Raw genomic sequence first — 23943 nt, 5'->3', positions numbered from 1 at the left:
ATCTAAAACTGCTCAGCTACAGAAACCAAAATTTCAACAGCTAACATCTAAAGTTACAATATAATAAATTGTTACATTTTCATTTATTAAGAGAAAACAATAGAGTATTTTTAATCTTGAAAAGTGAGTCAGATAAGTCAAATGTGCTGGAATGTGAATTAAAATCATGACATATACGGCGGAATGGCTCGTTTAGTTCAAAATTTGATCTACAGGATTTTAGCAGTAAAGGTCTAAACTGCCTCGAAAGTCGAGCCGGGATATTAAATTTAATTTCAGACAGGAGAAAAGAACTGCAAACTGTTCCATTCAAAAGTTTCACTAAGAATATTATGCCAAGCATTTCCCTACGACTAGAAAGTGTAGGTAGATTAATAAGTTTTAAACGACTAGTGTATGGAGGTAGACTTACCCTAGCATCCCATCGGAAATGCGCTAAGGCGAAAAGTAAAAATTGTTTTTGAACCGACTCTAACTTGTCAGAATGGATTTGGTAGCTAGGGTTCCATACCACAGAGCCATATTCCAATATAGGTCTAACCAAAGTTGTATAAAGTGTTTTAGTAATATACGGATCTCTAAATTCTTTAGACCAACGTTTAACAAAACTGAGTACAGCTTTTGCTTTCAAGACCATGGTATCAATATGAAGACTGAAATTAAGCTTAGGGTCCATAAAGGTTAGAAAATATTGAGTTCTCATCGAAAATACATTCAGAATCATCAAGTGGTTTCGATATGGCGTAGTTAAAAAATATTTCGTACCATTCAATACCATTTGTTATTCAAGAACCAACCGTCAATAACGGATAAAGTTTCACAAGCTTTAGGATATAAGCTTTAGGATATAAGCAAGATGACTAATGAAAAACTATGACTATACTAAAATCAGTGCTGAGAATTACTTTTTTTAAGAACGGTTTTAGGACAGATACCTTAGAAACAGTTTAAAAACGAAGAATTTTATAGTTGAATTATATATTAATAAATGACGAATTTTACTAACGGGTGTATAAAAAATACGGCATAAGTGAAATTACAAACAAAAAGAATTATAGTGACTTACCTCATTTAGAGTTTGATCTAATATTTTTTTATTAATGTGTAACTGTTTCCAATCATATTTGTGAATATGGCAATATAATTTTTGTTTGTATTTTAACATATTATTGCAACGATGTATCAATCTTGATATGATCAAATATTTTTAACATATTTCATTAATAAAATTTTAAAAACTTGACAATTTTCTGTAACAAATTTAGCGAATATATGTAGAGGCACACATACGTACGCATTATACTAATTTTCACAAAACTCAATTATTGCTTTTGATCTATTCGAATACTGGTAAATTCCACTTGTGCTTGTTTCCATTGTTTTAATTATTGTTTTTTTGTGTGTTATTTTGATTGTTATTTCGACTTTTCTGTTAGTTTTTATTATAACTTAATATAATTTTGTTCATATATCTTATTTTTATTTGAAATGTTTGTTCAATATTTTAAATATTTATTTTTGCAGTATTTTGCATATTAAATTTCATTCAAAACCATTCACATTTTTATACCCTATATAGGGTATATTAAATTTGCCATGAAGTTGTAACACCCACAAGCAAACCTCGAAGACCCTATAAGATGTACAAGTTTATATAAATAACCGTAAAAGCAGAGTCGATTTAGGCATGTCCGTCTGTCTGTCCTTTGGTTTTTCCAACCATCTGTCTGTATATATGCGAAATAGTTCCTCGTTTTTTAGTTATCCACTATAGCATATAGTTGCCATACAATGGTGGTATGGAAAACTTTTTCATTTGACGAGTTATCTTCAAGAAATTTGGCATCGATTATTATATAAGGCAATAATGTAATTTTCGAAGAAATTAGATCGTATTACTATAGCATATAGCTGCCATACAAACTGAACGATCGGTGTTGAATTTGTGAAGGTTATTATAGGTGTAACCGAAATTAATATTTTTTCTCGTTTTTTAAATAAAGATTCCTTATCTTTATTTATATATATGTATGTCACTTTTCTTATTCATTATTTTTATTTTGTTTATTTCATTGTTAATATGCTATGATGCTTTTTAACTTTTGCTACTTTAGTTAATTTTTGCAATGAGATTTTAATTACTTTCATATGCTTTTTTTTTACGAAGTTTTGTTTAAATTCATTCATATTGCATTTATTTCTACTTTTTTGTTTATTTTTTATTATAATAATATTTCTATTTGCGATTGTTAATTTATTTCAATTATTAAAATATTTTTTATTTATTAAAAACCCCTTAAATTTTAAATTATTTTTATTTTTAAAAATGTATGATATAGTGGCAAATCCAATTTTTAATATTTTATTGTAGCTTCATATAGTGAATTTATATTATTTCAATTTCTTCTTGTATATGTGTATTGTGATTTACTAATTTTCAATTTGAATTTATAGTAATTTATTTTATTGAGTACACTTAAAGCAAAACTTTTGCTCAATATATTTAAGTTTTTCGAAAAAAAATTTTAATACAGACTTTATAACAGGAAAAATTCATCTTCAGTTGATATACAATTTTGGTTCACATTCAATAGAAAACACGTTTTATAATCTTTTCTAAATCTACATTACTTCTTTTTTTAAATTATTTAGTTGTTCCAATTTTTAACTTCGGCTAACCTTTGTTCCATTTTTGACGCTTTGTCACTAGTTGAAGCTAATTATATATTATTCTTTCACCAGCTGATGTCACTGTATGTTAATTTTCCGTTTATCTCGCATTATCTCTTTTCAAACTAATTTAGACAGCGCCTATATTTAAACCAAAAAATAAAAAAACGTCTTCCGCTCATCAGCGGCGGCAGCGAAGCGTAACTGGCAAAAGACAAAGTCTAATCATTGTACCGTGACACTGTTAACGCAGCGCAGGTCGTCGCTTATGCGGCTTCACCACAAACGGAACCGCCACAACAACAACAATAATAATTACAATGCACAACACCAAAATCAATCCGAACAAGGCGGCAAAGAAGCAAAGAAGGTCAATGCAAGCAACCAGAGTCAAGTGCTTGAGCTCACACGCGCTTCTATATATATATATTTGTATGCATGTGACTATAGAATGTGTTGCTGGTGTCACAAACACGACCGCGAGCATGCGGGTTTTGTTGCAACTTGTTCTGCACATTAGTGAAAGCGTAAGATACGCCAGCTGTTTTACGCTCCAACACGTTTCTGCGTATTTGCGGTTGTTTTATGGAACAACGCAACCTATACAACTGCTGGATTGTCACATCACCAGCACCTGTCACTACCACCAACAGGGACACTGAACGGCAGTTGCCCAAGTACGATGCTTTGGTATGCCACCAAGCGTATACGCCTAACTGCACGCCACAACAACACAAATTACATAATTTTGCTTTTGTTTCTCTACGACTTATCGATTAGTGTACAAGACCACAATAATAATACCTTCGCGCAACTCCAGAAGTCATTAACGGCTTCGAGCGCTATACAGCGGTACACATAAGAAAAAAAATAAAAAAATTAGGGAAATGTGAAACAAGAGAGCAATAACAAAAAAAAATATTGCACAAATTTGCTAAATCACGCGCACACACCTTGGATTATCCTTTTGTGTAAGCTTTATTTCCAAACGTAGCTTTTTGTTGTTTTTATTTTTATTCACCTTTTTATTTGTATATAAATATGTACATATATAAGTATGTATAATTATAATTTTTTTTCGATTTACTGTCACTAGACGCACTTCAATTGAATTCGGTTCAATTTCCTGGCAAAAATTGGCCGCGCTTCCGCTCACTTAGGCACACTCAAACTCACACACGAAGACTACACCCGCGCGCACACCGACAGTTAACAAACGTGCTTTCCGTCCATTTTCTTTCTTTTTTTTATTCCCACGCTCGTTTGCGTACGATTTTTATTTTATTCTTATGTATTTTTGTTACTTTTGCCGTCGCGGTTGTCGCGTTCGTTGGCGTTGATTCCGCTTTTCCGCTAACATATACCAACAGCGGCGACGTTCACTTGGAGACTGTTTTTGCCATGTAGACTCGGTCACATTTTATACTGAAACGAATTAAAACGAGCAACGAACAACCGAGCCGTGTAACAAACAACAACCGATTGTCAAATGAGCCGAACAAACAAACAACAAGCAAGTGTGCAAATGGTTTTGGCCAAAAGAACAACCAGCAGGGCAGTTAACTTGTGGGGCTTCAACGTAAATTTCTACGGATATTTGCAGCACACACTGCCTTACCGACGGGCGTTAGACGTTTGCTCTTTGACTTAACAGCGTCAAGGACGCTACTCTTTCATTTACTCATGCTCTCTTTGTATCGCACTTTGTGATGCTAAAAATATTTTTAATTACGCGCTCAAAGCACAGTTATCCCGTAGCGACTTTGCCACCCACATTGCATTGCTCTCATGCTGTGCTTGGGTTTCTCTCGCTCGTCGTGTCGATAAGGTAGTCATGTAACTTCGGCCGTTTTGTAGACTTTTATCTTTCGTACACGAGGATGGATTGACGATTGCAGTTACTGCCTCGTCCTATCGAAACTGCACCTTAACTGAATTCTCGCCAGTCGCACGGTCCGCCAACCAGTCGGTGCACCGCTGTTGCTGACTTTTATGCTCGAGAATCAGTGCCAATATGTCAACACGTTCAAGAACATGTTGACATCTTCATAAGTGCTAAGACAGCCATTGAATTAGTTCCCTTACATGGCCACTTACAAGTTATAAAGTCACATGTTGAACACACATACACATACACGCTTGCTACTTTTTGACACTCATGCCGGCTTTTTGCCGCTTAATACTTGATCCTTTTTCTTCGGATAAGTGGGGAAATCTCTTTTTGGATTAGTGACAATTTATATACAATTCAATATGCATATATGTATGTACTTATGTGCAGACATAAATATATAAAAATAAACATGTGCATTTATATATATATACATTTGTACATACTTATATATGGCACTTCAGGCAGGTCACGAAGCAGATCAGGCTCATGTCTTTCCTCTTCTACCTTCTTCTGTTCTTAAACGCTTTTAGTAGATGTCTGTTATATAACAATATTCGCTTCGTGTTATTGTATAATGCGATTCGAAGCGCGATACAGAGTTCCTTCATCATACATACTACAAATTTAATTTAGTTATATGAAAAATTTGCATATGTCAATATTTGGAAGGCATTAGTATAATGTTACTAATATACCACATATGTATAGTAGTAAATACAGTTGTGTCGAGATAATGTGTACACTTACTGGCTACAGAATATAGTACAATAGTTTGGGTAACTAACTATATATCAAAATTATCAGGAAGATGAGAAAGTTGCGTATTTCCATCTTTCCGCAGTTCGTCGGTTCATCCGAGTAAAAAACTGCTTGAGTAGAAAATTAGATATTTTGATGAAACTCGGCACACGTATTTCTGAACACCCTGAGGAAGTTTTGCAAATAGGCAAAATCAAACTTTTGCCATGCCTACAAATGGTCGTTAGCACTACATTATGAAAAAAGGTGAAACCGGCTAATAACCACGCCCACTACTTAACGTGCGTCAACTCGTTAAAAAACCGTTAGAAGCAACAAATTTTAGGCAAATAGTAACATGGCCAATTAATTGGCATAAAAAAGTATGTTTGCGGTGGCATCACCCCTTTTTGTGTGAAATTTCTCACCAATTAAGAACTACTCGACCAATTTCAATTTTGGTGTATAATATTATTATTTTAACATTCTGATTAGACAAATTCATACTACAACCACGCCTACTTCCAAAATAACACAATTTTTAATTCCATCAAATTCTTTCTCTTAAGAATATATGTATAAATCAAGTCATTTTTTGCACAAATAATATCGGATATTTTCAAACTGGCAGAATTAAATACGCTCTTGCATTAAATTAAACACAATATCTTTGTTTTTACATTTACATAACACAATAGGAGTTTTGTACGTATCAAAAAGGACCGGCGTCTTAAGCTGTCCAAGTGGGATTCTTCTTGGGATCGACCTCTTAACCTAACCTAAAATTAAATGTTTTTTGACATAGAGACCACAGTTTAAACTAAGTGAGCAGAGAAGTGGCAAATCAATTCAACTCTATTAATTACCTAAACACTAAACTCGTTACATAGTAATTTTTTCTCACAGTGAGATGAGTGCGAAAAGAACGATATATTTTTAATGATCGAATTTCGAACATTAAGAAAATGGGACTATTAGGGTCACCGGTAGAATTGAATATAACTTTCATATGAGAAAAATATATTCCGCCAGTAGCAGTTTATAAATTGGCGAAATAAATAAAAATGTATGACTGATACGCTGTATTAGTATTAAAACCTACGTTTATATTTTTGCCTGGCCGGCATATAGTCATCAAATCTATCACCATAATATTTATGCTGCGTAGGTTAAAGGACTGACAGAGAGATGCAGTAGATACAGAGATTACAATAATACTGTCAAAGTTTTATTACCTTTCATTAAATCGTTCTAAGTTATAGGTCTCAATACCTACTCTCCACAATTTTTGTTAGCAAGGAAAAAGTTATCTTCTTGAATTTAAAAAACATTATTGCTTGAAAAGGGAAAATGCCATTAATGCTAAGCAATTGCCGGAAAAGTGTCTTGGCAAATGTGCACATCATATTCAACGGTCAAATACGGATTTTCTGAACCCTAATTGCACAACTGGCTGTTTAAGATGTGAAAAGAGCGCTTAGATCATCTATCATATTTTTCATGTTTACAAGAAAAGTTTTGCCGTGTTTTGTGAACAGTAATCTAAAAAACATAGTTTAAAAAGTTTTACGCATCCAATAAATTGAAGGAATAATGCTAAGAAGTGCTTCACTGCCTTTCGTATTTCTTATTTTTTTATTCAGCATTATAGCAACTATTTGCTTTTCCGCAGACTCAAAATACTCGCAGAAAAAGGATTCCACTCATATTTGATAGTCTTCACAACAATAAAATGTGGGCGGACTTTACAAAAAATGCATTCCACTAGATGGAAATTATTGCGAGGAATAATGCCACATTTCAATTACACAAAAAAAAAATATTATTTCATTTTTAGGCCAATGACCTTTCAGACTGTTTACCACATATGCATCCTGTTCAGACATTTTTCGCCACCAACCCACCACAAATTTTAAATATTTTACAGCTGTTTCATTTCGCTTTTATTTTACAAATTTATTAAGTTTTTATCACACAAACTCATTAAATTCGAGGCTTTCAACTTTTTTCACACACATTAATTTTAAATTCAGCATTCGAAATGTGGTTTTCCTAGTCTGTCAGCGCATTTTCAAACCATTTCGGCCACAAATCGACAAACTATGAGCATCCGATTGACTAGAAAATCCACAGCAATTTAGTAGCTACCATGTATATATAGACAGCTATTAATAACGGCTCTACAATGTAGGTAGATTTATTTAAATACTTTACTGGATTTAAATATCACACTTGTTGTTATTGTTCATTTTCGTACTTCTATAAAAACACTTATTTATTTATTAACAATTCACAGCATTTAGCAATTAATGCGAGACACTTTTCAATCTCCAACTTGATAATTCTAAAACGCTTTGTTTTGCGAATTTGAATTAATTTAAGTTGCACACATTTTACATGGCGTTTATAAAATTATAAGCAGATTAAAGTGTGTAGATTAACATGAAGCTTTATGTGAACTTCAAAAGTACAAAAGTACAGTGTAAACTCAATTAATTTCGCAAAAGCACAAAGTTTAATTACGAATGAATGACGGAAAAGCAGCAGACTAAAATCACTATCTTTCAATAAAATCTCAAGAGGCTTTACAAAAACAAATGTCTCTGGAAAAATAGTTTTACAACTATTGCAATGGAGCAATATTTCAATACAAAGATTATTTTGGTATTTGCGAGGTAATTTTTCAAAGTATACTGCACATAAATGTCAAACACATGCGTTTATTTTGACAGCCGATTTGACAGCTATTGTTCTATCAGAAAAAATATGCAAAACTAAAACTGGATATTTACAAAATTTTTTAAAGGTTTCTGCTTTTATAACAAGAAAAAACGTGAACTTCGTTTGCACCGAAGCTAAAATACCTATATGCTATCGAAGATCGATTTCTCAAAAACTGAGGAACTAATACACGAATATACAAACAGACGGACAGACAAACATGGCTAAATCGAGTCAGCTCGTCATGCTGATCATTCATATATATATTTTATAGGGTATCCGACATTTTCTTCTTGGTGTTACAAACTTCGTGGCGAACTTAATATACCCTGTTCAGGGCATAAAAATATTTTTTTCTTTCAGACAAGACATATCCGTATAATATCTTCGGACAGTCTAATGGAATTCATTACATCCATTGGACTTTCTTCGTCCTTTTTACCTTCGTAGGCCTATTGGATCCTTCAAGTTTTAAGCTACCTGTGAATCCTTTAAGTGATTTTTATAAGAAACCATGTTGTTCAATTATCATATTAGCAGATGAAGAGATTGGCAGTTGAGAAATAGTCCTGTATGCTCTGAACAGGTTGTACAAGTATAATATTAAGTTTGCGAAAGTTTTTAACGCTTGCCTAGCTGAGTCATTTTAGCCAACTCCGGTTGTCTGTCTGTATATACGCGAACTAATTCTTCACACTCTGAGATATCAATTTATCATTCTTCACAGGTCGTTTCGTCTCTCGAAGAAGCTGCTTATTTGTTGGTACTGGCGCTATCAGATAACTACAGCTAACATACAGCTGCCGAACAAACTAACCGATCAAAACAAAGTTCTTGCACAGAAATCTTTTACGAAATTTGGAATAGATTATTACCCAAAGCAACGGTACAATTTCATCGATTGTTCAGATCGGACTACTATATAATAAGCATCCATACAAAGTTACCTATCAAAATCAAGATAGAGAATATATAAGAAATACGACTCTGAAGAGTATTAACATATAGTTTCGGCGCAGCCCAAGCTAACATCTTTTCTGGTTTTACCTAATTTCGCACTAACGATACTTAAATAAACTGTTCTCCAACTAAAAGGTACTTCAGACCTGTGACTGAATAATTTTTGGAATAAAACAGAGACTGATAGTAATTGCCGATTATCTAAAGACTAATCTAATTTGATGTTGAAGCTTGAAATGAGGTTTCAGAATACAATTCATAATTCATTTGAGATAATTATTTCAAAGAATGTAGCTTTAACTGTTTAACAGTTACTGTAGTCAGTCACTGCAATGCTCATCATTTCACTTTCCTTATCATTCCAACGATGAGGGAGTAGCAGCGAGCCATAGCACAAAAAAATTACCACACATTTGCACTTTTCGCCCATTAAATTTCCAGAAGGGTGAATATTCTGCAACAAGCATAAGGAATGGCAGGAAAGTAGGCGCGGCCCAACTGACAAGCAGCAAAGGTCATCATGATAGGCATTGAAAGGACTATTAAATTAACCATAGGATTTTGTTGGCAGCCAGCAGACATATTTTAGGTATTTGAGTTCGACAGGGAGTGAATTCGCCAATTCATGCTTGCGCTCCGATGAGCGGATTAAGCTGTATCTGTGAATGTGCATACAAGGTGGTAAGTTTTTAAGGTTACGAAATAGTAGTTTGAAGTGAAAATATTTTCTTCCAAATCGAATATTATTATTAGCTGTTCTGTGGTTGTTATACATACAAGTATATGACGTAACCAATTTTTGGGAACTAGAAATCATTCTCGTAATTATTTCCCTACTTTTTATAGCTAACTAACTAACTACGTAGCTAACTAACACGGCCAAGCCACACCCCACGGCACGATATAACACTCACCGAGAGTTTGCTTCAATAAATTTATTATTTCGTTGGATGTATGGCTTGTAGCGCCATATTGTTTCAACTAAAGATTGTCCACATCATTTCATGGCTATATAGCTTTTCTCATTGACTGTATCATTTTGGCTTATGGAATCGGGATCGGTGGCAATCTCGTTTTGGGCCCAACTACCGAACATGAGACGCGCTGGTTGGTTGTTTGGCTTTAATTTGGATTTTGTAAGTCCGAAAACCAAGACGCTTTTGCAAAGTCTTCCATATAGTGGATAGACCATTTTTTGCACGCAATGGCGTATGGACTCTATACGCTCTGTACTGCCTCTCTGAGGATGCGCATTATTCCTTAAACTAAACGTGGTGCGAAACTGATCCATGGTTGGACCCAGCATGCGAACCATTATTTTGGTAATAAATAAGGATGATTTGGAAACGCTATTTCGGAGTAAGTCTGTTCCTTACAAATGGCAAACTGCACGGATTGTAAATCAAGTTACAGCTGTCAAAACGGCCAACTCCGAAAAAAGTATTGCCTCATTGAAAACCACATTTGGTCTAACTTCCTAATTTATTCTGAGAGTAGTGCAAATGAAATCGATTTTTTTTTTGCAGACTTGATTATGTATGTATTTGAATGTATGTAAATGCGGCTACTGGGCCAATCTTCGGAATCACCTTTTTCAAGTGGAACTGAAGGGCTTCAATACTATAGCAGATTGGGAATGGAAAAAGTCAAAAAGAAAGCTCGACTTGTTTAAATCCTAGGCTGACCTAACCAAATATAACCAAAATACTTGTTCCATTTAACAAACCAATATATGAATCACCCTGTATGTCTAGACAGTTAGGCTACAAATGGTTGTAGCCAGCGCTGCGAACACACGTAACTGAGAATCTCGCAACATCGTAAACCACTTTTTGTTTGCATGAGAACTTTTAGGTTGATGGCGTTGAAGCGCGTTTCCGGTGTTACGCTGATTTGTTAACTGGTAGTTGCTAGTTGAATAATAGGCTTAGGTGCCGCGGTACTCCTTTGTGTATGGCTCTGTTTAACTAGTCTTTAAGTACTTCGTTGGTATTTTTTGGCTCTTTTTCGATTTTGCACACAAAATTAGCGGCGAGTTTAACCCAAGCAAACTGCTGCCGTTACAAACCCTGCCGCTGCGGCACTGTTGTGGCTTTAATGGGTTTGTGGTGAGGCGCTCAGAAATGCTGCTCGAATTTTGTAATAATATTATACACATTTGCACTTGAATACACCCATGCAAGTGTATATTGTACGTTTTCAAAATTTTTGTATCGGATGTCGAGGACGCAACACCACGTAACGCACATCATTTACACCGCAACAATTTTTATGACAACGCAATTTTTTTTATAATTTCTACGACAATAACAACAACAAGTACGGCTTCTATCAGTGTTATTAGCATTCTTGTTGTTGTAGGCATGTCGTGATAATATCATTGTTGCTGCTGAATTAATTCGCCACTGACATCGGCGACACATACCAGCATGACAATTTGCCATTGTCGGCGCTGTCACTGCTGGTGCTGGTAAAGCAAGCTTCTGCTGCCATGTCTATGTTTGCTAATGCGACTTGTGGCAAGCCAGCATGTCGATGGGATTCTGCTGCAGTGGCGGCTGTCGATGGTCGCCGATAGCATACGCAACGCTCAGCTCGTATTTTCACGTCAATTAAGGTGTAATTTTTAGAAACACACACCTACTTTTCAGCCTTCTGCTTGTATTTCGCTGTTTACTGTTACTCGGTGCCGATAGCAGCAGTCAGAGAGAAGAGAAAGCCAAGCCCACCGACCGCCAAAATGTGCGTCTGCTGAGTTGCTATTTACTAGCATTATGTTGTCATTACTTTTATTGTCACCTTTTTTCCTAATATTTTGCGATAACACAGATGTCGATGTAGCGTTAGTCCGTACCACAGTGTATAGTGTAGGCCCGTGTCGTTCGTTCCCCTACCGCGTCAGCATTACCTTCCTGCTTCCCTTTTACTATCCCATTCCTTGTTGCACGCTTGAAGAGTCCTTTCCTTTGCTGCGTCTTAGCTAATGTCAACACGCCCAACTACTAATTCGATAGTCGCTAATGAGCAACCACAAAAGTGTCAGACATAACCGCCAATAAATTGACACAATTTATTCGGGACATTTGTATTTTGTGCCTTTCGCGGCTCATAAACACTTTAAATTCCATTTTTGTGTTCCCTCTTAACTCAGTGTATGCCCCAATTGTCCTATTGAAAGAGTATATTTCAGGCCTACGTGAATGTATCCGCAATGATTGCACAGCTCAAAAAGTAATGCACATAAAGGAAAATATATCGCAGGTGCCTGGGCAAAGTATTCATTTGTGGGAGCGTATTTGTCCTCTTTATGTGAGAATTTATGTTGGGTATACTTTCTTTCGCACAGCATTGACATTACCCAGCTTTCGACGAACATACATATATTCCACTTTTGGATGGCTTGTTAAAAAGCACAGGTTTTATTTGAACCTTTGCCACACTTCTGATGGGTACATGTATGTATACATAAGATTTCCTTATAGCTCAAAAGGAGTCCGATTATAACGCTACCTATAAGAAGTTATTAGTGTTGCAGCATGGGCCTTCTCGTCGTTGTAATTATTTTTTAAACGATTATTCAATTATGCTGGAACTCATTGCACGCAGAACATATATTTTGTATGTCAGGGTCAATTCTGGATAGGTAGGGGTTTAACCTACTACAATATCAAGACCGAAGTGGCGCAAGAGCCACAGTAGGTTCACGGGTCAACTCGAGCTCTTCATCTGCAATGGGTGGTGGTTTGACTCCAATCACGCCATTGCTTTGAGGGAGTGAATGAAATTGTTAATAGCTCCACTGTGTACAACGTTAAGTGCTTGTCTTATATCAGTTCGTAGTCTCGTCAGAGAGGTGTGATGCTGCTAGGGGGCGGTCCCACTTTAATTAGATTACTGTAAGGACGACTTCGGCGAAAGTAGTAAAAATTGCCTGGAGAGGAGTTCGTTGTATTCCTTAACTGTAAGCATACAGCGCTCTCTGTTCTGCTTGGTGTACGGAAGACATCGAGGCAGGCTTTCTTATCTTAATAACTCATCCTTTTGATTTAATACCTCAAAAAGTATTTTCCTAACTACACAAAGGATTTGCGAAACAATTTATTAATGTTTATCTGTTTTTTTCGATTATGTGGGCTCTTGCGCTTATCTTATGCCTTAGGCCTTTCGAAGGATTGTTTGATCACGGCGATTTTATTAGTTTTTACACATGTATTAGAAGAATCGGTAATGCTAATAATTAATTTTTTTAGTACTTAATCGTTTAGGAAGAAATAATATATATCCAAATTGCCAAAACGTGCTTTTTTTCGATCGCAAAAGAAAAACATATTCACAAATAGTTTCATATACGGATATGTGGACAAGTTCAGAAATTTCAGATATTCCTTCACAGAAGCAATTTTTCCTAGGCGACGCAAGGGATCTTGTACATATATTATATTTCTTAACTTAAACTTTGGTGCACAAAACTCGGTTCAAGTCTCAACTTTCGCATGGTACTCCGGTCGTGAAGAGTTATCACTGAAAATCCTCTTTGAACATTTATTATTTTGGACTGCATTTATTCAGTTGGAAGCGACTGTAGAGTATTATTTTGAATTTACGATCTTTCCCTTCAATATGACATCAGCAGAACGTCGTCCATCTGTTCGAAAATAGAGACCAAGTCGAAAACTCGATTTCGGTATATAACTAGGCACTTTTATTTGATTCGCATCAAGTTCCGAGATGATGTAGTTAAAATGCTATTTAAATGAAAATATGTGGTAAAAATATAATTGACAGAGACAAACATAGACATCAAACTAACTCACCGCCTTCACTGGACATGTAGGTTTTTCATTAATCGAAGCATATATTAGCTTCAAGATATTGTCAACTACGTAAATGCTGTGCTTCTTAGCTGACACAAATGCACAGCAATCAATATCCGATCTGAGGATATTATAGTAATTCTTGGTCGGACCTAACACATCGAATACAGCATTTGTGTCGAACCGTTCAACAGGTTTGTGAAGCAACAACGTTATTGTAATGTAGTTGCTGTTATTGCGCCGAGTAAGATGACATTGAAAGGATTCAATAATTTCTGGTGCGGTATGCGTGCATTTGATAGCACTAACATCAAGGTGTAAGTCGGCAGCTACATCGGTTTTACTTCCAAAGCGTGTCGACTTGGACCGTTGACCTTGGCAATTTTGAAGGATCAAGAGCAGCGAAATTAAGGCGACGGCTTTGGACTTGATATACATTTTGACTTGTTGTAGGATTTTTAGATGAACAGCTTTTCGTTTAAAACAATTTTTGTATTGTGAAATCACCAAACCAATAAATTTACCCACTGTTTATTACTAACTGAACTCAACAGATTTTTAAGTGGTTTACCTTATAATAATTACTTCTGAAAAATTTCGAATACAAAATAATTATCAGATTTTTGATATAGGTTATTATAGATAATTATAAATTATGTTATTAATATATAGTATATTGAAGTAGTGGAATGGACTGAGTGCGTGACTGGTATGCGACGGGCCGTATCTCAAAATCATGAGCAGCGGCAGGCAAAAGACTTTTGGAATTTTAAAAATTTATATATTTTTATATATTTCTATTGAAAAAAATGCCTCTTCAAAAAAATTCCTAAAAAACGCGATTTTTCTTACTTTCTCCTTTATTCACTACATGAGTGTGCACGATCTATAATAGGTTAGTCTTTTAGTCACGGCGAATCGAAAACAGCGTATATCATTTAAATGAACATATATTCAACAGTCGAAGTATATCGCCACTTGATTCATAAAACTCAGCTTTTCAGGGTTAATCAGTCTTCCTTGTAATAATTCGAAAGATTAGAAAGTAGGATATGTTTTTATATTTAAAAAAAAGAGAAGTAGCAATGATAGAAGCTCTTTACACCGAAAAAAATATATAATTTTCATAAACATTTTCCATCCGCTCTATTAAGGTACTCACTACCCAAGTAATTCCGAACTGCACTCGCATTAATTTTGAAATCCTGAACTTTAGAACAAACTGTATAAGAAATACATTGTCCCTCAATTAAGGCTAGTTACTTAAAGTGTACCCACACCTGACTTTGAATTATTATCGAAGTAGTGTCGCATTAGTCCATATATTGAAAATGAAAACAGTACTTATCGCTGATATAAAGATATGGTGAAGAACTCAACACAGCTAAAGATTGTTTTTGATACAACGTCTTCGACACCTAAGAAACTTAGAAATTTTTTTAATTCATCAAATTTGGACGTACCGACGGTGGCGGTATGAAAAACTAGATCGAATCTATAACCTAATCTCTTAATAGTATTCCAATGTAAGCTACAATAATAGTTTAAGTATTCATTCATTTAATTGCAGTTGCTTCTCAAATTCGTTAAATTATTAACTGTATACAAATATATTAAATTGATTTCAAAACCTTTCCCAACACCACGACCTGGGCAGCTCGCCGTCTCATTAACTCTAGCGAACATTACACTAAGGAAAGTATTAAATATCTTTAAACCATGTTTACCAGTGGACAAAATTCACGAGTCGTCCATTCGTCTGATAAATATCCAGCATAACGTCAAATTTCAAATTGTTGATAGGGTTTCGTAGAACCATCGAACCCGAACTGTATGAACGATTATTGCGCCAGGTAAGCTGACATTCGAAGACTTCGATTATATTATACATTCGTATCATTTTTTGTTTATTCTTTTACACGACGAGCTTCTACGTTCAAGCTATAGTATTCGTTCACGAGCAGTATTATTAAAACATAGTTGAAGACTTCACTACGTTGGATGTCGCTAAAGAACATTCTTGTTTTGTGGCTAACTCAGTTGCACGAACTTTGTACCACTGAACCCGATATATTAGTTTTTCCTGCCTTATGCTAGCTTTTTAATAGTTATAAATTCGTGTCTAAAGAAATTATCTTTAAAAAAATTTGCACATGTAAAACCATTAACTAATCCTGTCTTTTTAATACTGATATGCGTGAATGAATAAAAGCTCAATATTTAACAAGTACGGAAGCGCTAAGTTCGGGTGTAACCAAACATTTTATACTCTTGCAACTTTCAAGAATCAAAGCCGTCTAAATTTCTTCAGGTATTGCTACTATTAAGAAACGTATCGAGAGGGTTCAACATCATTGTTCGACAAAGTCGTTAATAGACTACAATCAAATTTGGTATCATATTAACTTATTTTGAGGGTCATAGCCTCCCTTAATTTTAGTATTTCCATCAGCGAAAATTAGAGAACTCGAAGGGCTAATTGTATTTATTTTTGACATTGCTCAGGCATATGTTAGAACTTATTTTCAAGAGTATGATGGTCAAGTCGAAGTGTAAGCGGGAAGGCTAGAGCACCGAAGCTATAATACCCTTCACAAATACCAAAGATTCTCTTTACGAAACACTGATCGATCAGTTTGTATGGAGCTACATGCAATAGTGATTCTTTACGAAAACACTGATCGATCAGTTTGTATGGAGCTACATGCAATAGTGACTCGATCTTAACAAATTTTTCGGAGATTGCACAGCTGCTTTCGACAATAATCCGCGCCAAATTTGGTGAAGATATCTCGTCAAATCAAAAGTTTTGCCCTATAAGCAATTGACAAACTTAATATACCCTGTTTAGGGTATAAAAATTGAGATTAATGGTGTGTTTCAAATCTCGGTAAAAAAATCTTTTTCTATTGCAACAACAAATTGTTGGATGAAGCGTAATATTAAAGTGATATTACTTTGAAAAAAACACATAGAAACGACCTAAATACCAGCTTTAATTCCGCTAGAAACCGCTTAAATCGAAAATCTCAGTTTTGCCCCAATTGGCTCATTTGCGGATTATATTTATTCTACTAGGTACTATTTATGATCCGAAATCTTTATATTGCTTATTAGAAATCCTACAGGATTGCAAAAAATTTCTCCACTAGAGGTTTAAGCAGTATTTATGGCCAGAATTAACTTGTCTTTGCAGACAGAAAAGAGGATCAATTGGTAAAATTCGCCACGAGCTTTTTAAGCTTCGATTGAACAATATATTAGCTCGCTTATACGTATCACGATCGGTACATTGAAATCTCGACTAGCGAATAACTAGATAGCCGTGTCGCGTGAGCCAGTAGCAACAATACGACTTAAACTAGACCACTAGCTAAACTCAGGTCCTCAGCTGAAGATTTTAAAGTCTCAGAAAAATCACGAGCTTTTGAAGCTTCGATCTAATAATAATACGGACGCCAATATCACAATCAGTACTTTGAAAACTCTACTAGAATCGGAAATGTCGAATAATCATGTAACCATGGCAAGTTAAACTAGACTACTAGCAAAGCTCAGATTCTTAGTTGAGGCGTTTATAACCTTAGAAAGTTGTATTAACTCCTAAAAGAATGACAGCTACGACAGTATTTTAAACGTAGAAATGACAGACGACTACTACTTCGTTTATTATGCAGACATCGCCGCCGTCGTAACAGTACTTAATACCGACATTACCAGACGCAAACTACCGCGGAAAAAACTGAGCTGATCCTGCCTACTAGGAAACACATCCCGCTGGCGGTGAACTTGCAAGCTTATTCAGAAACTATCCAAATGACAAAAACCCGAAAATACCTCGCTATAAGAAGGGATAACTAACTGACATATTGGACTCAAATTCAGCAGGCTGCTAAAAAGTCCGCAAACAAAACCAGGTCGCTAACAAGAAATATATTTCCAGCAAATTACCTCGTATGTGGAATATGCACTACGGACTAAAAAAAGTAATATGGACGCAAACTCTCCGGCCCCGGGGAATTCGAGTCAATAGAAGGTGCGAAAAATTGCTTAATGTTGGCTACAAAAACGAAGGCATCCCTGGATGCAGGTAGAGTAGAAATTGACTTGCAATAGGTCCATCTTGGAAACATTGCCTTGAAGTAATGGGATAGCGGTCAAGAGTTTAAGGAAAAAATCCATGATAGAAGGGGATTGTTTTAGTGGTGTGAAGGAGGGTTCCCTACGGCTTAAAAAAGCCCCTAACAATATAATAATTTTGGGACTAACATAGTAGGTATATAAGTATGTATGTATTAAGAAAATGCGACTACATTTTCCAGTTCTTCAAATCACTAAATAACGAAACTGGAAACCTGCAAACTTTCAAACTAACAAAATACCTAATTCTCAAAAGCTGCCACTTAAGCAAACAACTTAATTTAGTTGCTGCACAAAGCATAGCGAAATACAACAATAAGAACTCATTACGCGGCATATATTTTTGACACTGCCAAATGCTGGTCATTCAAATGCAACCTTGCAAAAGTGCGATAAGTTCAAAACTTCGTCAGATAAAACAACTCGCGCTCGTGACACTCGCGCTTTTACTTTATCTCAGCTAACTGGTGGTGCTTTACTCTGTCAACATCCTTGCTGCTTTCACTAATTTTCCACTTCTCCACTTTAAGCAGCTGAGTATTTTTGAAAAGTGCATAATTCTCAAATGAACAAAATAAACAAAAATGAATGTCGTGGTGTTAGATCGCATACACTCTCTCTCACACATACACAGACACACAACTAAGCGAATATAGTGCTTTGCCAACGCCACGTTTCCGTCGTTGCGCTTCCCTTTTCATTCCACTGTCAAGCAGTTGGCAGCACTACAAACCAACTCTACACCCGCTCTCACCTATTCGAGAACATTTTTTCGCTTTGTTTTTCTCATTTTGTATAAATTTCACTTAGTCGCTTTTTAGGTGCCCCCGCGTTTGCTATCTCATCAGCGTCATATTGCTTGACACCCCGTAATTTCGGTCTAATTTGTTGTTGTGGTATTACGCTGCGCATGCAAGAAATGATAGCAGCAGGGCCGAGCTTGAGGGTAAGTGTGAAAAACTAAATTTGAAAGTGGCAAAATTACGGCGAAATCGCAAGAATACACTGGCTGCCCTCCACTGATGCAAACCGAAATTCCTCTTCTTCCCTTCTTCATCGCACACCCGAATTTCACGAGCGGCCGGTCGAATTCACTGGTTTGTGTGAATGTGTGTGTGTGAGTTTATTTGTCGTTTCTTTGCATGATAATGTGCAAATCACTTCATTGTCACAGTTTGTAGCCAGTGGTAGTGATTTTGTATATTTAATAGGCTTAACGGATGAGCTGCACCCAAGCTGCATAGCGTGCGCTCGTAGCTTTTCATTCCCCCCCCATAATTCTCATCTAAATCACCATCTACAATTGAAGTGCGCTACTATTCTGGCTGTTGCAAGCGTGATTTTCTTGCCTTTTATAGCCGGTGCAGAATTTCATTGAAGAGTATTATGGCTTTGTACACATAATAGTTTCTTGCACCGATACTTCCTTAAATTGGAGTTACAAGCTGACCAACTGACGGCAACAAGAGGATCAGTGCGAGGTTTACGGAACTTGGAGACTAATTGATGGTTTATGGTATGAAATTTGTAAAATCACTCGTCAACGAGAGATCGGTCAACTTCATATCTTAAATTACTGGTTCTCAAACATAAGATGGCTTCTATGGTAGTATTTTAAAAGAACAATTAAAAATGTCTCTCAAATCCATATCGAACTTATTGTATTTCCAGCTTTTGTTTAGTAAGAGGTCCTAAAATCGCTGACGAACGATCGCCCTGAGCCATACCAACTCAACTACGGCAGGTACAAATCGATGTAAAGGGGTGTTCTTTACTAGAAAGTTCAAGTTCAAGCATAAAATTATTTATTTCGTTCGGAGAGATGCGACACTAACGATCTATCAAAAATCACAGCGGGAAGGAACCGTCCCTGTCCATCAAAGTTCATTTCGGATAACAAACCAGCTGTATGTCAGGACTCGACTGAGCACCATCCTCGAATATTTGATAGTTTCGAATTAACGTTTGGAAAGCTTCAAAAACCTCTATTTTAGAAGGCCTTATTATAATCGTTATTATTAAGTCTACTTTCGTATCAAGAATATTCCGTTGATCACATGGTCCATTTAAGGGTCGGAGCTCCGTTTTCTGCTCGCGTTTCGCTCCTGAATAACTGGGTCTCACGTGAGATTGACGAGCGCTGATCACCTACCAGACCTTACGCAGTCGCAGATTATTTTATTCCGAGCTTAAACGCAAGCGACTCTTCATTCTCATATTGACTCTTCTTTCCCTTCACGCAGCTGTTTTGACTGATCATCGGAGAGTTTATAATCTTACCGAATGACAGTAGCAGAATTTGCTTTGAAAAAATTTAACTTAGATTCATCTAAACACTTTCATTTCGACTGTCCCTTCTTTGCGAGATTAAAAATGAAACACTTTGGATCTCAAAACATTAAAGAGCCACAGGATTGTTCTGGCTCATGGTGGACTATCTATAAAAGTCAAAGTGTGATTTTTATCTTGAGGATCAGCCGTAAACCAAACTCGACCTAACCTTAGCGTTATTTTAAGACAAAATATATAAAAAGTATGACGTATGAATGCTCGTCGATTTGTCTATGAGATAACATAAAGTACGACTATGAAACGCAAAAGCTACAGAAGTCTGCTCAACAATATTTTCTTCCCTAATTGGATATATGTCGACTGGTAAAAGGTTTTTCGTTTACCTATTGTCCCAGTTCGGCTGATTGCACTGATCGGGCAACGCCTCATATATCGCATTTCTAAATTTATTCTATGCAATTTTCGAGAAATTAAGAGTCTATCTTTAGAACACTTTTAAAAACTCAAAATTGACAAAAGGGTTCCGTATATTATTTAATGCAGTTAGGGGTATTAATTTCTGACTTATTGTACAAGAATGAAGGCAAGCCTGCAAATAAACACAATTTTGTGAAATCTCTAACCTGATACTTTCTACTTTGGGTTCAGCCCGTAGCCGATCTCACCGCACTCGTTTGCGAGTTCTGCGTTCTTTTCGCAAACCTTCTGCTTATTTGTGATTTGCGTATTTGCTTGTACCATTGACTAATTCTGTTTGCCTTTTGTTGGTATTTCACGGTGTCTTTAACATGAATTCTATTTTATTCTATTCTACACATTCTATTTATTCTGTCAACAGACAATCGCCAAAAAGCATTGCAGCTCTCGCGCCATTCAAACTGTTTTGCCATGTTCACACAAATTTGCGAAAGTAAAATAAAATATTAATGCAGTAGTTGAAAATAAGTCAAACGACTTAGTTCATTTTTGTGTGAAATGTTTCCCACTGATTGAATACGAAAATTATTTTCGTTTTCTCCAGTTGAGCCCATGTACATCGTCGGTCATAAATGAATGCGAAAATGACTTTCTCATCCGTAATAAAATTATCTAAAGAGTTAAGTTGCAGCTGCGGATTAACTTTAGTTACAATTATTTGTATGTAAGTAATTCCGACTGTAATTTGATGAGCTCATCGTGAGAAGGCTGTGCAGAGTTGTTGAAATTTTAACTAGAACTTAATTACTTGTTACAGTTCAGTGATCTTGTTAATTCAAGATATTTAATTCAATTGAAGTCAATATGTCGTAAGACAAATGTTGAAAGCTTCAATATAATTGACAATAGTAATTGATGAGCACGAACTTCTGTGGGGCTCTCTTTGTTTTAAATCACAAGTAATCAGAATTAGTGAGATCAACTAAGTTGACAAACGGAAAATTGTTTAGCAGGCAAAATTTGCGACTATTGTAATAACAATTTTTTTATTCGAGGAAGATTCATAAGTATGAACTCTAAATATCTTCTCCAAGGAATGCAAATAATAAATTATAATAAAACACCGAATGATGGTGCCTGTAATTGCTGATGTAATTGATATATTAAACAAGTGGTGTACCATATTAGGAAACCCGTATTGCGATTACGTTTTAACGACAAATTATGCAATTAAATTACAGTATATTTACGATATATTATATATGTAGAGTTACTATAATTATAAAACATAAACGTTATTTGGTAAATGCACGGACCGCGTTTACTGTAATCGTAATTATGAGACTCCAAAAAAATTAAACCATATTCGTGCGGTTTGTGGAGATGAAGTAACTTGATTATTATTTCAATATTCCAGTATGCCGAACATTTGTTGGAAAACTGTGCAAATATTTCAGTATAAGTCATTCATTAGGAGCGTAAACAGCAATAGTATATGTCCAATTTTGTGCCTGAAAAACGGTTTTTGCGGGGAGTTCTTCTTCATTACTTTCATATGTTGACAACCTCAGTGACAGTCATCGTTTTTTAGTTGGAATTTTTGGTGAACAAACTCTAGAACGACCTGGGCCGCCGGAACAGTTTGACGATGAGGAATTGAAAGGAACTCACTCAATCAGCCACTTCCAAACGTTTGATAGCAGGTGGATACATTCAAAAGCAAGAAAATTTGGTATCATATGAACTGAATACAAAAAGGAAGTTGGTTTTGCATCGGATTGGTGAAACCTCTGTATTTGGTGAGACCAGAAGAGCGTGCTATAATAAATCCAAATACCGACAACAACTCGGTAAATTGAAGAAAGCGATTGCATAAAAACGCCCAGAATTTGCGCCTAGACAACAAAAATAGGAATGATTTTCCTTCGATGGCGACTGCTAAAAAAAATTGGGTTAATTTTAGCGTGTTCGCAAGTCGGTTTCTGATAAGTTCCGAAAAATCATGTGGTTTATACATTTGTGAAATAATAAGTATAAGCACCGGTGTTAGTGCGATTGGAAGCCTACTTTAGCGCTTAGAAAGAATATTTTTCAGAGGGGTTAACGAAGATGGAGCATCACCAAGTCAAGTGTAGCTAAAACAGACTATGCTGAGAAATATGTAAATCGTTAGTTTTCGACATTTTTTTTGTAGACTAAGTATTTTTCGGACCGTTCAGGTATGTATATTCTAAAGCCTAATATTAGGAATAATATTTCAGCATTTGATTTAGGCCGACAAGTGTAGTTATATAAAAAGCTAATTTATAAAATGGAGTCAAGATTATATCTTGCTTTCGGGTACTAATACAAAGAAAATGTTTATTGCACTTTCAAAACGCTTTAACTCTATATAGCTCACCAGTGCTGATTAACCTTTTCTTAGAAAATCTGCCCAAAACAAGTTTGGTATAGAAGCTAAAACTGTTCCTTAAGATACAAGAAAAAAAACTGGCTTACCACTAAAGTAGCTATTGTATTTCTTTTCTAATACAAGAAAAACATTTACGACATTTTTTGCAGCTCTCGAACTAATAACATTGAAAGTGCTCTTCACATATGCCCTCAACAAGCACAACGCTCACGGCTTATTGCGCACATAATTAATATGTCAATAGCTGTCAAGGAGCATTAGCAATGTCAGGCTAGACTTTGATGATGACGGACAAGTGTCTTAAGTCGATGGTGAAGGTCAACATACATACTTATATATAAATATATTGAAGACAAGTATATAAACTTATATAGGTATAGAGACGCATCACTTTTTTTAAGAAAGAACAATAGTATTATAGTTCCATAAAGAATTGGTGGGAACAGTAATATTTTATTCTCATAAACTTCAATTTCAAAGATATTCCTACAAACACTATTTATTCCAAAGAAGTAGGATTTGAAAAATAGGCTAGGAATCATAACAGTAGTTTAAAGGATGCAGCCAAGGGTAAAAATTTACTCACACTAAAATGTATTGTATATATGGCACCACAATCAAGCCACACTATCCGATCATTCAGTTTGTGTGACAGCTATATGCTTTAGTGATCCGATATCGGTTCCAATAAATGAGCAGCTTCTTCAAATTTCAAATCGATATCTCAAAAACTGAGGAAGTTGTTCGCAAATATACAGACATACAAACAGACGCTAATGGCTAAAATGACTCAGCTCATCATGCTGATCGTTTATATATATATTTTATAGGGTCTCAACGTTTCCTTCTGTTATAAACAATGTGGCAAACTTGATCAAATTTCT

General features: G+C 35.6%; 2 protein-coding genes across 6 annotated transcripts in view; both read right to left on the bottom strand.

The window, feature by feature from the left end:
• Positions 1–4138, bottom strand: part of kek4 (kekkon 4) — a 104857-nt gene extending 100719 nt beyond the window's left edge. The window contains exons 1-2 of one of the 5 annotated variants that reach the window (XM_070109532.1): positions 3624–4138; positions 1067–1633 (exon numbers count right to left, since the gene is read on the bottom strand). The gene's annotated coding sequence lies outside the window, so the exon portion shown is untranslated. The remainder of the gene's footprint in view (positions 1–1066; positions 1634–3623) is intronic. The other 4 variants (XM_070109534.1, XM_070109533.1, XM_070109535.1 and 1 more) reach the window with 4 other exon arrangements.
• An 8942-nt stretch (positions 4139–13080) lies between these two features.
• Positions 13081–21829, bottom strand: LOC106624412 (uncharacterized). The gene is made up of 4 exons (XM_070110288.1): positions 21722–21829; positions 18744–18897; positions 13798–14324; positions 13081–13728 (listed from the first exon to the last, which is right to left on the bottom strand). Exons 1-4 carry the CDS (start codon positions 21827–21829, stop codon positions 13573–13575), a joined length of 945 nt encoding a protein of 314 aa, XP_069966389.1. The 3' UTR covers positions 13081–13572.
• Positions 21830–23943: the final 2114 nt, after the last annotated feature.

This window comes from Bactrocera oleae, chromosome 5 (genome assembly GCF_042242935.1).
Source record: "Bactrocera oleae isolate idBacOlea1 chromosome 5, idBacOlea1, whole genome shotgun sequence".
Classification (NCBI taxonomy): domain Eukaryota; kingdom Metazoa; phylum Arthropoda; class Insecta; order Diptera; family Tephritidae; genus Bactrocera; species Bactrocera oleae.
Note: the sequence above shows the minus strand (reverse complement) of the source record. Positions and strands in the feature narration are given on the sequence as shown.

What these genes read in the sequence shown, in the direction of transcription:
- LOC106624412 (XM_070110288.1), bottom strand. Translation starts at nt 21,829, where the DNA reads ATGGTACACCACTTGTTTAATATATCAATTACATCAGCAATTACAGGC. An exon ending in GGCACCTAAAAAGCGACTAA is followed by an intron (nt 14,325 to 18,743) that starts GTGAAATTTATA and finishes AGTAATAAACAG; the next exon opens with TGGGTAAATTTATTGGTTTG. An exon ending in CTACATGTCCAGTGAAGGCG is followed by an intron (nt 13,729 to 13,797) that starts GTGAGTTAGTTT and finishes TCATTTAAATAG; the next exon opens with CATTTTAACTACATCATCTC.